Source organism: Eumetopias jubatus, unplaced genomic scaffold (assembly GCF_037043125.1).
Source record: "Eumetopias jubatus isolate StellerSeaLion01/CBP00866 unplaced genomic scaffold, mEumJub1_p1.0 scaffold_9, whole genome shotgun sequence".
NCBI classification, from domain to species: Eukaryota; Metazoa; Chordata; class Mammalia; order Carnivora; family Otariidae; genus Eumetopias; species Eumetopias jubatus.
The window spans coordinates 70,119,550-70,136,105 of NW_028274815.1; the positions used below are offsets into that span (position 1 = coordinate 70,119,550).

The following is a 16,556-nucleotide window of genomic DNA, read 5'->3' on the forward strand; positions in this document are numbered from 1 at the left end:
GTATTGTATTGGAACTAGCCTTTTAAAGTACTCTTTTGTGTTCTAAGTGGTAAAATAATTTTACTAATGTGAAAGGATGCTGCCAAATAGCATAACCTTCAAATGTCAGAGTGTTGTTTACCATTTATTTGGCAACTCTAGACTCCAACCCTGTACATTTTCCATTTCTTGTCTAATTAAACATTAACTCTAATTATGAGGAATCATTTAGGTGTTCATTTGTCATTTATCAACAAGTTATTTTCACATTGAGAATTACTTAAAATGTACTCAAGTTTTATTACTTTACTATGTTATTTCATTCCTGCAGTTTTTTGGAGAATGTTACAGGCTAATGATTCTGATTATTTTTCTACTTTGTATTGTATTTCATACTAAGTTTATGATCCATTGTCAGTCATCTCTGTTTCTGAAAGGATATTCCCCCTCCTTAGTTTTTAATCAAATTAAGCTGCATTTTATAGAATATTGTAAAATCATTTTTAAAATGTGATTATTGAATAATAGACACTAGATTTATAGACTAAATAAATAAAAGAAACAACTAACATTTCAGTTCTTTTATCAAGATGATACCAAAGAACTGAGCAACTGATAATGACTTTTAAATGTTTATTCAGGTGTTTGTTGCTCTATAGATATGGACCATGATTAGCTACAGTTTAGGCAAAGAAATACTAAGGATCGAGTCTCCTTCAAGATTATACAAGAAACACGTTTTTTCTAGAGTTCACCATAGCTTTACAATCATGTTTTAATTATTTTTTTAATTAATTTATTTATTTGAGAGAGAGAGAGCATGGGTGCAGGGTGCAGGAGGAGCTGAGGGAGAAGGAAAGAAAGAGAATGTCAAGCAGACTCCCTGCTGATCATGGAGCCCGACATGGGGCTCGATCTCACAACCTTGAGATCATGACCTGAGCCGAAATCAAGAGTCAAGCACTTATCTGACTGAGCAACCCAGGGGGCCCTTAATTATTTTTTGAGTAAACTACTACTAGCTTTTCTTTTAGGAAACTTACCTAATAAAAATATGTGGTACAGTATAGAACCACTATATTTTAAAAGGATCATATTTTATTTTCTCAAAGTCAGGTCAGTGCCTAGCCACAGGACTGGTATTTTGATAAATGAACATGTTTCCTAGTCTGTCTGTGGCACATTGTGTCCTTCAAAGTAGACTTGAGCAAATATTTTGTTCACCTACTTTACCAAAATTGGATTCCACTTAACAATAGGCAGAGTAAATACTTAACTTCTTTAGTGAGCATTTATGTAAGCATTTATGATATCCAAACTGAAATAAGCTTTTCATATATCTTCAGTATCAGATACAATCATCAACTCAGTTAAGTATGTACTGAGACTCTTCTACGTGCCTGGCCCTTTATAGGGCACGCAGCTGCTGCTAGAACAATGCATAGGAGAGCCTAACCCCTGCCCTCAAGACACTTATATTCTAAAGGGTGAAGCAGAAAACAATATGCAAACAAATAAAATGTAATTGTGAAAAAAAAATGAGTAAGTAGATATGGAATAACTGGAAGATGGATCAATGGGGTGCTTGGAGCAGACATCCTGAAGTCACATTTGCCCGGAGACCTGAATGCCAAAGGAACCAGCCATGTAGAGATTTAGAGTTAAGCCTGTTAAGACAGAGGGGTCCACAAGGGCAAGTACTTGAATGAGAGGTGAAATCAGTGTGGCTGGAGTTAACTAAACAAGTAGTGGAGATGCTGAAAGCTGAGGCCATTGAGAAGGGCTGGCGCCAGAGCCCAGAGGACCTTATAGGTAAAAAAGGAGTACAGCTTTTATTCTAACTGCAGTGGAAAACTATTGGTGGGAGGTGGAGAGACATAATTTAAGCAATGTAGGGATATAATCTGCTTTACTTCTTTAAAAGTTTAGCCTGGCTGCTGTGTATAGGAAGAAAGAGTAGAAATGGGGAAACTGCTGAGGGAGCTATGATGGTAGTCTAGGTGGGAGATTAAAGCAGAGTCAGAGATACTTTAGTGATCAGTGTAAGATGTGATCAATTCAGGAAATGGATTGGAATTAGAGCCTACAAGACTTGTAGACTTGCACGTAGATTGGGCACTGTGGAGAGTTTAAGAGAAAAATCAGAAAAGCTAAGTTCTGAACAAAGGGATTATGCCATTTACTAACATAGAGAACATCAGTGAAGGAGCATGCTGAGTTGGTTCATTTGGAGGGTGCCTATAGTATTCAAATCAGAAATGTTAATTGGGCAATGGATGAAGGAGCTCAGGAGGGAAGTCAGGCTGTTAATAAATATTAGGGGGATTCGACCAAGATCCCTTAAGTCAAGGGGTAGATGAAAGAGAAGAGCCCCATGAAGGGAGACCTGGAAGGAACCTTCCATTCTTTATCGTTCCGGATGTGCATTCAGTCCCATGATGACAACAACTAATGATTAAAGTCTGTCAGAAGCAATATTAGACTTTCCTGACTTTGAAAGACAAACTTGCAAAACCACAACTCCAGAATATAGTCCTAATAATAAGCAACTGTATCACAGTTGCAATTAGTAAAGCTAATTGTTGTGCCATGTAAGTGGGCAAGATAATGAGAATTTCCCAATTTAATTCCAGGTAGTTTTTCTTTTATTAAATGGTATTCTGAGTTGTTAGAACCAATGAGAGAGCAGAATTACTCATACTTGTTTTGCAACGTTCCACCACCATATGGTGTTTAACATTAAAGGGTTCTATTTCTTACAGCAGGCAGTCTGTGATTAACAGTTTCTGCTGTCCTCTTCTTTGTGTGTTTAATACAGTTTTAAGCAACTTCTCTCTTAAAGCAGTCCATTTTGGTTTAGTACCACACAGCCACACAAGCTCTGCAGACCCACACCCATGTTTATCCAATATTACCAAGGTGTATAGTTATTGACTTTTTGGTGATAGCTTCACATTTTCAGAACACCAGGGTAGTGCTTAGAGGAGATGATTTCAGTTATTCCTTACCTGTAAATAAAGCTTAAAATGAAGTTTCAGTTTGTGTCCTTATAAAAATCAATTACCTTGTTAAGCAAAGTGACTCAGAAGAAGCATCACCTGTTGATTGGACCTACTATTTTTTCTTCTCTTTGAACATCACCTTTGGTAAAATGTTGACCTTATTCCTACATTTAAGTCATTTCTTTTTCTTTTCTTTTTTTTTTTTTTTGATCCTATGAAGGCAGATATTATGAAAGAAGATAATGATAGTAACTTCTCTTAGAATCATGGACTTTTAGGGTAAGCGAAGGCCTGAGAGATGCTAGCACCTCCTCATTTTGTTGATAGAAGATTTGGAACTAAGGCAGATTTTGCAGGGCTAGTCAGTGGCCTAGCCATATAGAAACACACATGAAGTAATTGCTAGTGCTTCATCCCAGGCTCATGCTGTGGCTGCAGACAAAAGCATGTGATCTCTGCCTTTGAGAAGGGAGACACATACATAAACATCGATGAACCAACACGATGAATGCTATATAGAAAGGGCTATGCGATCCAAAAGGGGAGTAGCGCCCTCTCTTGTGCCTGTACTTGAGCAGAGACTTCACAGAAGTCCTCTTCACTGTGACTTCTCTTCTTGGTTTAAAAAAAAATTGCTCATTTCTGAGGAAGATGAGTTGGGTTTGTAGTGTTGTGTTCTATCTGGAAGCCATTAATGGGTGGCGCTTTTCCCTTTCAAAGTATTAAAGGTACCAAACTGACCAAGAACTTTGATATTCATTTCCCATCCGTAGAGGCAACGGTTCTGAGCTATGATGGGAGTATGTTTATGAAAATCCAGCTCCCAGTGGTGATGCACACAGAGGCCGAGGACGTGTCCTTACGATTCCGATCCCAGCGTGCGTATGGAATCCTCATGGCAACCACCTCTAGAGACTCGGCAGACACCCTCCGCCTGGAGCTGGATGCAGGGCGTGTGAAACTGACGGTCAATCTAGGTAACAACTCGCCTTCCCCCATAAAACTAATACTTTTCACTTTTTGTTCAGTTTTGCCTGCAAACATTTACTGAGTAGCCTGTTTTGCCATGGAAAGTTAAAACACTTAATGGTCTCATTTTCATCATTTAAATTAATTTAGGTTTTGGGGGCATCTTTTAATTGTTTCATTTTGTTTAACATAATTTACCATTTTGTGATTTCTACCACTGAGGATTCTGAAAAGGGAAGCCGTATGTATCAATGAGGTCAATTGAAAGTATAAATTGTTAAGCTTGAAGAGCCCTCAAATAATTTCCACTGTTACGTTTACTGATACTCTGATTTACTATAGGGGATACCCCTTCAGATGAATAAAAATCCATCTGCTTTTACTTTAGATAACATCTGCACAAAATATCAAATTTCTGCTCCGTGATGTAGATCAACAGTTGCTTTTACTCTACTCCCTGGGCTTCTCCTTTGACTAGTCACCTTTGTGGTACCCCATCTTTTCTGTTTGGAAATACTGTGTGGTGATATCCTGCTACCAAACAGCAATCCACAACCCTTCAATGCCCAAAGACTGCGGCCCGTAGCAAACAGCCATGAGAACACGAAAACACAGGCTCTTCTACAGAGAAATAATGCTTTCCTGCTTCACTGTAGCGTTAGGGGAGAGTCACTACAGTAAAACCTCACAAAGCTGTATGAAATATGGGGGAAGGGTAGGCCGAATTAAGAGTCGGAATTGTAGACTTAAAAAAATACACAGTTTTGTTTCCGATTACATTCCAAAACACAAATTGATAGCTAGGAAGGCTTCTTAAGGAAAGGTCTTACGAGGCTGATTTTAATGGGTGGATAAGAATTATCAGTCATTAGGATGTCATGTCATGCAAGTCGTGCCATCAGTGTACAGGGAAGTCCTGGCATTCGGTTTTCTTCCTGAAGCCGATCTTCTACAACTTGTTTTGTTTAATTTTTCTCAGGCAATTTCTGTTGGTAAAGAATTATAAATATTCTGCCCAATAAGTTTCATTATTATCATTAGCTCCAAGAGGAGTACAAATTAATGAGGTTTTACTGTATTTCCTGGAAATGCTAAACACACACAAAAATAAATTAATGGAGAAAGAACAATAAAATTTGAAACACAGATTGACACGAAGAGTAGCAAAATGTGATGAGGTGAGGCATTTGTGGAAACTCTACCTACATTTTCAAATTGTGCTGGGCAGAATGGTAGCTCATAAAATATAAAATTATTGCAGTGTTAGCTTATTGCATACAATTACATTCAATTAATTACATTCAATTAATATTAGTTAAAGCTAAATAATAAGGGTGGTTTTTAAAGATCACTGAAGAACGCACTGCACTGTCATTTACTGTTCTGTTAGAGTTCCCTCTAGTGACAATGATAGGTTACTACAACAATTCAAAGAAAATTGCCTACTCGCAGTAAAGGGGCTGCTAGTCAAAGTGGAAACACTCCGGGGAATTTTCCAACAGCAAAGCATTCTGTGGAAAGAGTTGTGTAGGTGCTGGTCCTTGGCTGTTTGCAACCACTTTTCTGATGCGGTTGACGACACATGACAAACTCAGCTATATGGAAACAGAATCTAGGTTTCTATTTTTCATGTTCCCCAAAGGCATTAATTAAATACAGCAACGAAAACCAACAAATATGTATCTATACATGAAATAAACATAAAACATCCCACACAGTCCTTTAAAGACAACCCTTATTATCACAGTCTGTGTTATTCAGATCAGACATTCTGTTCTTAGAGAATCTGTTTATAAAGAAGGAAGTGTAAGAAAAGGAAGATCAATACCAGTGTTAACCATGACACTTAGTACATAGAGATAACACTGTTTGCTCCAAGAGAGGCATAGGCTCATGTGCTCTAAGAATGACATTACTCCTTAGCCACTCGAGGCTTCTAAAGGAAAATACAGTTGTTTCTTACTTCTTCCAATTAATACAAGGCATGGAATCCAGCCAGTATCTGGCTGTTACCTTTTTTGCCTCAGCCAATGATAATAATAACAAAAATAAAAAATACATTAGGGTGAGATTAGAATAACTTCAACTTGCTCTCCATTTGACCACCACAATTCTCAAGAGTTCTGTTGGCCTTTGTGGGATATTAGACTCTGAAGGTCCAAGATGTCTGAGCCTAGCTGGGCTTGCACTGTACCCCATTGTGACGGAGCACTTTTTAATTATGCTGAAAACAATGATAATGTTCTTTCACAGATGGGGAGAAAGTCGCAGCCACTCTAAGCCAAACATCTTTGACAGTTAACAACTCTTTCTTTCACTTAGATTTGTCACCATGTAGCTTTGTTTGAATTGGCCATTTAAAAACAAAAAACAAAAAACAAAAAAACCTTCTATCGTTGTTTCCAATGTGAAGTTATATTAACAATGAATCTGGGTTCTAGAAGTATGTAAAGAATACATGATATGGACTGGCCATATTTGCATGTGTCTGTCCCCGGAACGGTGGACTGTGATTTTATTGGATGTCTGCAGCTATTACCTTGAAGGATAAATTTTCATTTTTCATCTATTCTTCCCCATCTAGATTGTATCAGGATTAACTGTAATTCCAGTAAGTGCCAATTCAAAATTTTTAAAATGTTATTCCTCCATTATGATGTAAGCTAGTAAGGAAAAAAAAATGAGAGCAAGAGAAAGACATTTATCAAACTCATGAATTCACTTTTGAAGTATACCAGTCCATCATCTGGGTTGTAAAAATTCATTTTGAAATCTGTCCAGCTGAAGACTTTCCTGCTGTAGTTCCTACATCTAAGTGGGAAAAGAGGTGACAAATATTTTAGAGTAGAAGGTGCACACACCTCTATAGACCTTTGAATAAGGCAAGTAGCATTTGTATTTTGGCTGATCTTGGACTCCAGTAGCTCTCTTCATCACCAAATTAGGAAAACAATACTGTGGGTCTATTTCCTTCACTTTCTGTTTTTACCTCTTGACTCAAAATATAGAAAAAAACTGAATTCCTTTTATTTTGAGAACTACTATCAAACTCTTCTAAATTCAACCAAAATTTTACTTAGAAAAATGTATATTCCAATGTTATATGTATACATATAAAGAAAATTACTTGTCCAAGAGTTTTTTTCTTGTTCATTAAGAGTATTTACATGATGAATTTTTACATCCTGATCACATATCTGCAAAAATAATCAAAACCCTTCAAATCTGTGATATGCATGCCAAATGATGAATCAGAAAAGATGCATGGACTGTTTTATTTCACTATGGACTAGAGAATCTGAAAGGATATAAGGACTGTGATTTTATTTTGAGTTGTAGCATTACTTTAAGAATAAATTTATTTTATTTCTTTATGTAAATGTTCAGGTTTTTTCCTTTCCAGTTTTGCTGACCACATTAAGGAATCTCCTCCAGTGATACCAAAGTTGTTAGCTATGTAAATAAAATGGTTCTAACAAGGTTCTAATCTCTCATTGTTATAGTCAATGAGAACAAGCACTTTCTATATCCTTGGAAAATGCTGAATGTGAGTTGAAGTCTACTCCCAAAACCACTGGCTGTGTTCACAAATAGCTATGTCATCCTCTGAGGAACAAAATGGTGGTCTTAAACGTATAAAACAAGAAGTTTTACTAATGAAATACATGCTACTTTGAACACCATGCATCTTATAACTCAGATTTGTCTTCAAATATTTTAATATTCATTTTAAAGTAACATAAATGTGAATCTTTCCAATCATAGCAATAAGAAGATAACTGAATCATGACTTCTGAAAAATTAAATTGATAAACTATCATAAAAGGTATTAAACATCATCTTGAACAGAACAGTTCCTGAAATAATCTCTCAAAGCTCTCACACAAGTGGAATTTTTCAAGTTTACATCATCTCCTATCAAACCCCATCCCACACTTCCTGAGAAGGAGCACAGTTTTTGCGATTCTCACACCACGGTCCAGTTTGCTTTCATCTCTGAGGCACTGATGCGGGCAATGTGGCAGTCACGAAATACTTTCCCAAAGCTAGATTTGTGCCTTAATGCAGTTATAGATGTTCTTGATACATCCTGAGTCTTAGAGAATAATGGGAGGAAAATCCTCCTTTCTAGACTCCTGTTTTATGTACTCTTGTTTATTTATATTAAGCATACAATAAAGCATGAGTTTTTAAATTTACAAAATGTAACTATATAAATTCTAGTATTTGGAATTCTACAATGGGAATTAACCAAATGAAGTGTGATGCTGTGTTTTCTAGCTATACCAATGAAATATATATTTATAGTCTAATTACCCTTGTTAGACACTTCTCTTCAGTTGGCTTATATTACGAGATTCTAATATTAAGCACAGTCTTTTTTCTCTGGATATTCCACAGAATAATACCTTTGAGGACAAAGGTTTTTGCTGGTTAGTGAAAATTTTCCCTTTTTAAGGAGTATGCGTTACATGTAAATTACTTGAATTAAATGAATGATTGTGAGCTTTCAGTGCACACCTCGGACAGGACTGCAAATGCCTTAACTTGACAGCAGTCACTGGAAAGAACATTCGATGCGCAGGTAACACTTTCATTTTCTTTTGCCTTTATTTGGGGAATAGTGGGAAAATGTGGCAAGAACCCCAAGTTCCATCAAGAATTCATGTTATTACTCAAAGTTAGGAGAGAGAGGAATTTACATATCAAATAATGCAAATCTAACTCACAGGGATTAAATAAGCAGAGATTTCCACCTGGAGTGCATTTCCTCCCCCATAAAAATATAAATTGAAATATCTGTATCTCAGTATAACTTGTAGTTTGAGTGACTGATTTATTACATTCATCCCCTGTGAACTTTAAGTTCGTCTGAAAGCGAGATGAATATACATTTATTAAATCACAGCCATCTACCATCTACCACCGTCTCTAAAAATTATATCATAGCTAAGATATCAAAGATACCTCAAGTGATATCTTTAAGAAAATTTCCACAGCAAATATACAAACTATAACGTAAAAGATTATCTTAGGTTGAGAATTAATATTAAACTCTAAATTATTAAGGTTGGATGGAAACATTTTCAAACTTCTCCAACTTACTCAGAATTGCTCTGCTATTTCCTTTGGTGGCTCCATCCTTCTTCATCCACGCCCCTCAGTGTAGAGCAGATGTTACCTGATAAGGAAAAGAAAATATATATGCTATCAGACTATCCAATCTTTGCCCCTGAAAAGTAGGTAGTGGGTGAAGAGGGAAGATGATCTAACTTCATGTATTCAGACGTGTGGGACCATCAGGGATGGCAGGTGCATTCCTTTGTCAGCCATTTCTGTTTGAGTAGTGGTAGATGCAGCAATAGAGTCTTCAGGGGAGGACAGCCTTTTGTTTGGGTTCCTTGGAGAAAGGGTGGATTTGAATTCCAGAGAGCATCTCTGGCAGATTCTTTCTTGCCACCATTCTCCCCCCTCGTAGGAAAAGCTGTCAAGAATCTTAAAATGGAAAGAGAGCCTGTTTTCATTTAAAAATCAAAAGCTTATTTTCATGTGTGGAGAGGGTACTTTTTAAAAAAGAACCTTCTCTCTGAATAGTGGTCATCTCAGTGTCAAAATGTATGCTTTGATCTTTCAAATTACAAATGGGATGTCTCTGCACCCAGTGTCAGACCAATCCCAGCTCTCTGACATCCATTAGCTTGTATCATTGCTAAAATATGTTTGTTATCTGCAACTTGGAATTAAATTAAGGTCAGTTTGTGCAGATTCATGGCCTGGAAGGTGAGCATGGAAGTGTGTTATCTCACACTCTCCATTCTCTTCTATCCATGATAGAAATAAAGGAATAGTCAGATGCCTTGTGCCTTCTCAATCAATATTGCAGTATTGAGAGAAACAGTCTGCCATCATAAAATAATTGTGTATGGAAGTTGCTTAAAGAACTACCATATTTTAGAGCATATCATTTCTTCTCTGGACAGTATTTCATAAAGATAGATGAGAAAGGACTCTAAAGTCACATTCTTCTAACATAAAGAGAAAAAAATATTTGAATTAATGAAAATAGACAAGTTGTAGATTATTTTACAAAAAATAATTATTGTAGAAATTACTAATCATGAACAAGTTATCACTGAGAAAATCCAAATCAGATTGAGTAGTACTTTCCTGACTGACACATGAATTATTTGCATGAAAAGGTGTGTCTGACCATCTCTTCCCTAGGTTCATATTAGTGGACTTAATACATCTTTTAAGAACTATAAAGATTGCAAAGGAAATTTTCTAATCCTTATGAAATGATCTCAAATCCATTATTAGCTGGATCTGTACTGGCCAGCATTCTTATTGTGTATTCTCTTTGTCTGCCAAAGTAGATAGCCTAATATCTTGGTTAACTCTGAGGTAGAGTTACTGAGACAGTCTGAATCTTAAATTTGGTGTCCAGTAGTTCCCTACAATACTCCCAAACTCATTAGGCTATGTATTTCTCTATATTTTTTTTCTGAAGACTTGGATTTGTAGTGATATATTGCATCTTTAAATGATCCCAAATTTTATTCTTTCTCTCTTCTCATAACCTTAAAATTTGTTAGTGCTATAATCCTTAACAGTTTAAATACATTGGGCGTTTGAAAACAAAATGTGTTCCTATCAGATATAGATAAGTCCTAATTGTCCTGTAAATAACTAAATATGTTATGGATTCAGGGAGACTTCTATGCTTACGTTTTTGTTAGTATTTCTTTCTTTGCTTTCTTTTATTTATTGGTTTCATTGGTTGCTTTGTTTGTTTGTTTTTATCTTTTCAAATCAATGACATAATTACAGAATGTCCTTCTTGCTCACAGGAAGGCTTGGGGCCACCTCTGCATCCACATAAAAATTGATTTTCATATAAACTCATGATCTCTGATGTTTGTTTTGCTTGTTGGCATTACTTTGGATTCTTTACGCCTTGTGTATGTGCCTCTTCTCCCGCCCACCTGATCCTCCTTCCTATCAAGACGTACTCTTCCTCCCCACTTCCAATATTGTTTCCTCCTGGTCTGTTTCCTCTCGTTTTCTTACAAGAATAAAAACTCTCTGGGTTGACAAAATATTTTAGTAGGTAAACCCTCCAACTATTTTTGGCTTCTCATAGAAAATGGTTTCTCTAGTGCAAAGACGGCAAAATTGCAGATCACGTTAATGTGGACAGAATGTCAAGGGTTGAAGTTCAGCTCCTTTTATGTGCAGTCCAGTGTCTAAAGTATCAGAGAGAAAGAGAATGTGAGGCCGAGTACTTAACCTCACTTTGCACTTGGACAGAGTGAAGAAACACTCCAAGTAGTATGTTATTGGAAAATGTACTGTGATGGATATCTGGAGTGGATAATAAGATCTTTGTATTATCATTTTATTACCAGAATGAAAAGATCAACTGGATATTAGTTATCACCCATTTTTTTATGTAGTAAAAATGGAAAGCAATAAAAGAATGCAAAATGTCAAACAGTGGCACTTAAGCCATATTAGATTGCTTTGATCAGACTGCCGTTTGGCAGGCTCCTTAAAAAGATAGGAGGAGATTTCTGGGGGCTGGCTCTTGTTAACATGAAGCAAATGTTCAGTTCAGAGCCACTGCCTGGAGCCTAAAGAGCAGACAGCTGCGAAAGGGAATCTTCTAGTTCTGGCCGTATGCAACAGTCGCCCGATTTGTAGAGTTGTGTCATTCCTTCTCATGACTGGTGCTCTTCATCTGCCTAGGACAGGGGCTGCTCAAGCAATAAAGGAAGATGACTCCACAAATACAGAACATAGGAGTTTTGTTTGTTCTTTTAGTTACTGGTTACTATCGTTTTTGGTTTGGGTTTTTTTGTTTTTTTTTTTTTTTTTTTTGAAGCTGAGAGTAGATTTAAGGAAAGGAGAATAAAAGACAGTTTATATATGATTATTTTCAGCAAAAATCTAAGAGAAATAAAATACTGAGACCATAGATTTCTGATTACAAAAAAAAAAACCAAATAGCTAAAACAAAGGGAATTAGCACATGACAATGAGTCTTTAGAAAAATATCAAAATTGGAAAGAAATTTAAGGCATGCCCATTTGGATTATCCACATTTTAAAATTATGAGAATTATAAAGAAGAGTACAGTTTTTCCCTGCACATTTAAATGGCTACATTGGGCAAATCTTAGTGGGAGGGCCTGAGAAGTAGAAGACTTGGGTCCATTTTCATGAACAATCAATCTGTTCATTGTTTATATACAAATACAGAATGCTGCAGTGTTTTAAAAGACCGTTCTTTTGTGCAGGTTCCTCTTGAAATCAGGCTCAATTATTAATTGATTGATCGAAGCATTTTCTTATTGCTATTGCAAAAGGCTGTGCTCAAAGTGAGGCAAAATTCCAAATTAGGGTGGACTAAATTCATCAAATTCTCCTTCATTGTTGAAACTTAGCATTTTAACAACGGCCTAGGTAGATATTGTCAGAAAGGCCTAGAAAGTTTCAGAAGAACCATTCTGACTTGATAATCCCTTGGTTTCTGTGAAAGGATTTTTTTTTTTTTATACAACCAAGTTTCACTGAACTTAAGAGACCACAGCCTGTTGGTGAGATGTTTTTGTTTGTTGTGTTATTAGAAAGAGCTGGTTTCTAAATATCCACCACTCCCTTCACAGTTTTGAGTTTCTTTTTTTCTTTTCCATGTGTTTATTTATATATTTCTTTTGGTAGGGATGTAGCATCTCAACATTTATCATTGATCCAGAAAAATCAAAGATAGAAATTTGAATCAGGTATTTCTTGCCATTAATAAGATTTTTTTTTTTGCTTTTAGTTTATTTCATTGTGAGATGCATGATTCAAATTTCATTCATTTTAAAGAAAACAATAATAATTTTCTATATTTGGAGCATTTGGTCTTTTACTTGTACACCCTGATTCAGGTTCCTAGAAAGTTAACTACTAAAAAAATAAAAGACTAAAAAAACCTCAATAACTTCTATTTAAAACAGTCTACAATTTTTAGGACAGCCTTAATATTCAATGATGATCAAAAGCGCCATGCCATGGCACTCATTTTATTAGTATAGAGAAATACAGATTAGAAAATTTTCTACAAGTTTTAGGGGAAGGAAAGGAAAAATAACATAGGACTAAAACAGGGAGACTAACCATAAGGGACTCTTAACTCTAGGAAACAAGCTGAGGGTTGCTGGAGGGGAAGGGTGTGAGGGAATGGGGTGATTGGGTGATGGGCATTAAGTTGGGTGTTTGACATAATGAGCACTGGGTGTTGTATGCAATTGATGAATCACTTAATTCTATCTCTGAAACTAATAATACGGTATATGTTAATTAAATTGAATTTAAATTAAAACAAAATTTCTACAAGTTTTGTATTCCTAATTTTACTCAAAAGAAAGCCACTAACAATTTATACCCTATCAATTGCTTATCTATCAGAGAATATGAAAACAAATATCATGATCATGGATTTCAATTCCCCATATGGTCACTAGAAAGGAACTATGCATCTGCTACCCGCTGAAATAGTTGCATAATTTATAAATGATGCCTTTCTTTCCTTAACTATGGGTCAGATATGATTAATATAAGCATTCCAGCTTATTTTGCATTTATAGGAGTATACATATTTTTACACACCATGGTTGAAAACGTAGAATGTGAATTTTTTTTTTTTTTAGCTTTTGGAGAACTTTGATGATTTTTAAAAGTTTTAGCCTTGAAAAATAGGTGTTTTTTTAAATTTGCTTAATTATTTATGTATATTTTACTATCTTATGGAATTGGCAGTGTTTTCTGAGAAAATAGCTATTTGAAGATGTTTGCATAATTTGAAAATGCTGATTGTTTTTTAAAAAATTGAGATGAATTGCAAAAAAGCTGTAAAATATTTCATAGCCTAAGTTTCAAAGAAATGCTAAGGTTCATATTTAGTAAGTTAGTTTCCCTAAAGATTATGGTATACTATATAAACACTCATCAAAACATAAAATGTTATTTTACATTGATGTCTATACACTCAATAATTTGATATTAACCTAGAATTTTAGAATTTCTTTATTACAAAAAAACTCATGAATTTAGTTCCCACTGACTCAGAAGTTATGTTTATTCAAATGACCTTTAGACTGAATTATTTCACTATATACAAAAAGAATTTGTTAAACCGTTGGAAACTTTTACTAGATAATAGAAGTGTATTTCTTAACCACTTAAGAGAATGCACTTTAAAACATTGAAAAAAAATTAAAAATTAAAAAAAAAATTTAAATTGAGCATAATTGACACACAATGTTACATTAGTTTCAGATGTACAACATAGTGATTCAACAAGTTTATACACTATGCTGTGCTCACCACAAGTATGGCTTCCATCTGTCACCATACTAGGCTATTACAACATCATTGACTATATTCCTTATGCTGTGCCTTTTATTCCCATGACTTATTCATTCCAAACTGTATCTCCCAGCCCCCTTCACTGTCTTGCCCATCCCCTCACCCCCTCTCCTCTGGCAACCATCAGTTTGTTCTCTGTATTTATAGGTCTAATTCTGCTTTTTGTTTGTTTATTCATGTCTGTGTGTGTGTGTGTGTGTGTGTGTTTCAGATTCCACATATAAGTGGGATCATATGGCATTTGTCTTTTCTCTGTCTGACTTATTTCACTTAGCATAATGCCCTGTCTAGGTCCATCCATGTTGTCACAAATGACATGATCTCATCCTTTTTTATTGCTGCATAACATTCCTATAGGTATATTCCTATACACGTCATGCACACACACACACACATACACACATACCTCATCTTATTTATCCATTCATCTATGAATGGACACTGGGTTGTTTCTGTATCTTGGCTATTGTAAATAATGCTGCATTGAACATGTGGGTGCATATATCTTTTCAAGTTAGTGTTTTTCTTTTCTTTGGGTAAATACCCATAGTGGAATTATTGGATCACATGTAATTCTATTTTTAATTATTTGAGGAACCTCCATACTGTTTTCCACAATGGCTGCACAAATTTACATTCCCACCAATAGTACACAAGTGTTCCTTTTTCTCCACATCTTCACCAACACTTGTTATTTCTTGTCTTTTTGATTTTAGTAAGAAAATACACTTTTGAATGCTTGAAAAGAATTTGTTTAACTTTGCTCACTATCCTTATCTATTCGTTAAAAATAATCCCTGAAGACTTTTATCAGTCCTTACTTTAGAATAGTAATACTGTTTCTATTATATTTTATGTTAATTTATATTGTACCTCTGGGTTTGTTAATTTTTTTTATTATTTAAGGAATAGACGTGTATTCAGGTTATATTAGTTAATGAAGGCTTATTACAAGAACACACTAAGAGTAGCTACAGACAAAGAAATCATTCCAGTCACGACATTACAGGTTTTGTGGAGATTAAAATGGGGCTCAAGAACTGAAAGGTTGTTCAGCACACAGTGTAGCTCCAATGGCCCAGGTATTTTGTCATCCTTTGGGGAAGGCTCTTGAAATTGGGGTGGGAGGGAATGAATGGGGCCATCAAAGAATTTGAAAATTGAAAGGTTCAGTGTGCTCAGCGCTCACTTGTTACCAATGGGAGCAAAGAGCAAGATGGATAAGAAGTGCATTATGAAAACAGCTTCCCCAAAGATAAAATAAGAAATTCTGAACGTACTTTAATTACCATTTTTTAATTTACACTTAATACTGGATTATTTGCTCGTTGTTACTTGTTCTTGGAATGCATCACTCATAAAGTTGTGAGAATTCTTTATCCTCCTATCACCCTTCCCAGGACATCAGTATAAATAAAGACTTGAAATATTTAGTGCAAAGTACTACTGGAATAAATTAAATTTCAAAGTCAATTGCCTTTTTCTATAGATAATTATTATACTTAAAATTGCCTTGGGAATGTAGGATTTAGAGTAAGAATGATCAATTCTCTTTTAAAATTTGCATAGAAACATATAGCCAGCCTGTGAATATAGGCACTCATTAAATTGTCAGATACATGGAAAAAAAAAATCAACCCATTTGGAAATCAGGAAATTCTGACTATAAATAAATGTGGACTACTAAAAAATCCAAAGAATTCTGAAATGTTTTACATTTCAATAGGTACAAAGGCAATTAAGACACAAATATTATAGAAGTAATAAACTATAATGGCATGACTTAAAATTGCTATATTAGTTAATGAAGTTATATATATATAACTATATATATATTTATATAACTATAAATAGTTAATTGCTATTACTGATTTTTCATGCATTATGAAGGTGTCCAGTAAAAGCAAATAAAAAATAAATGATTTAATAAGTTATGCAAATTCCCTTAGAATACATACATATTCACCTAATAATGTTGAAATAGGTGGACCAAAATGGAGGTAGGACCTGATAATGATTTTCTGCCAAAGTAATATAAAGCAGGTCCAGGTCATTGAGCCAGTTGAAGAAAGATAAAATAGAGAGAAGACATATATGTACAAAAGTAAGTTCTATTATGATTCATCAGTGATCTCAGAGGTCAGTTAAAGCTGATTGGAAGCATCTGTGAGCAAGATCTTGAGAAACAAAC

The 16,556-nt window shown here is 35.1% G+C and overlaps 1 protein-coding gene across 20 annotated transcripts in view; it reads left to right on the forward strand.

Annotated features, from left to right (window-relative positions):
• Window positions 1-16,556, forward strand: part of NRXN1 (neurexin 1) — a 1,124,404-nt gene that overhangs the window by 514,280 nt on the left and 593,568 nt on the right. For 13 of the 20 annotated variants that reach the window (XM_028103977.1, XM_028103968.2, XM_028103969.2 and 10 more), the window contains 2 exons: window positions 3,755-3,958; window positions 6,535-6,561. In XM_028103977.1, the coding sequence (XP_027959778.1) occupies window positions 3,755-3,958; window positions 6,535-6,561 (231 nt within the window). The remainder of the gene's footprint in view (window positions 1-3,754; window positions 3,959-6,534; window positions 6,562-16,556) is intronic. The other 7 variants (XM_028103974.2, XM_028103980.2, XM_028103982.1 and 4 more) reach the window with 1 other exon arrangement.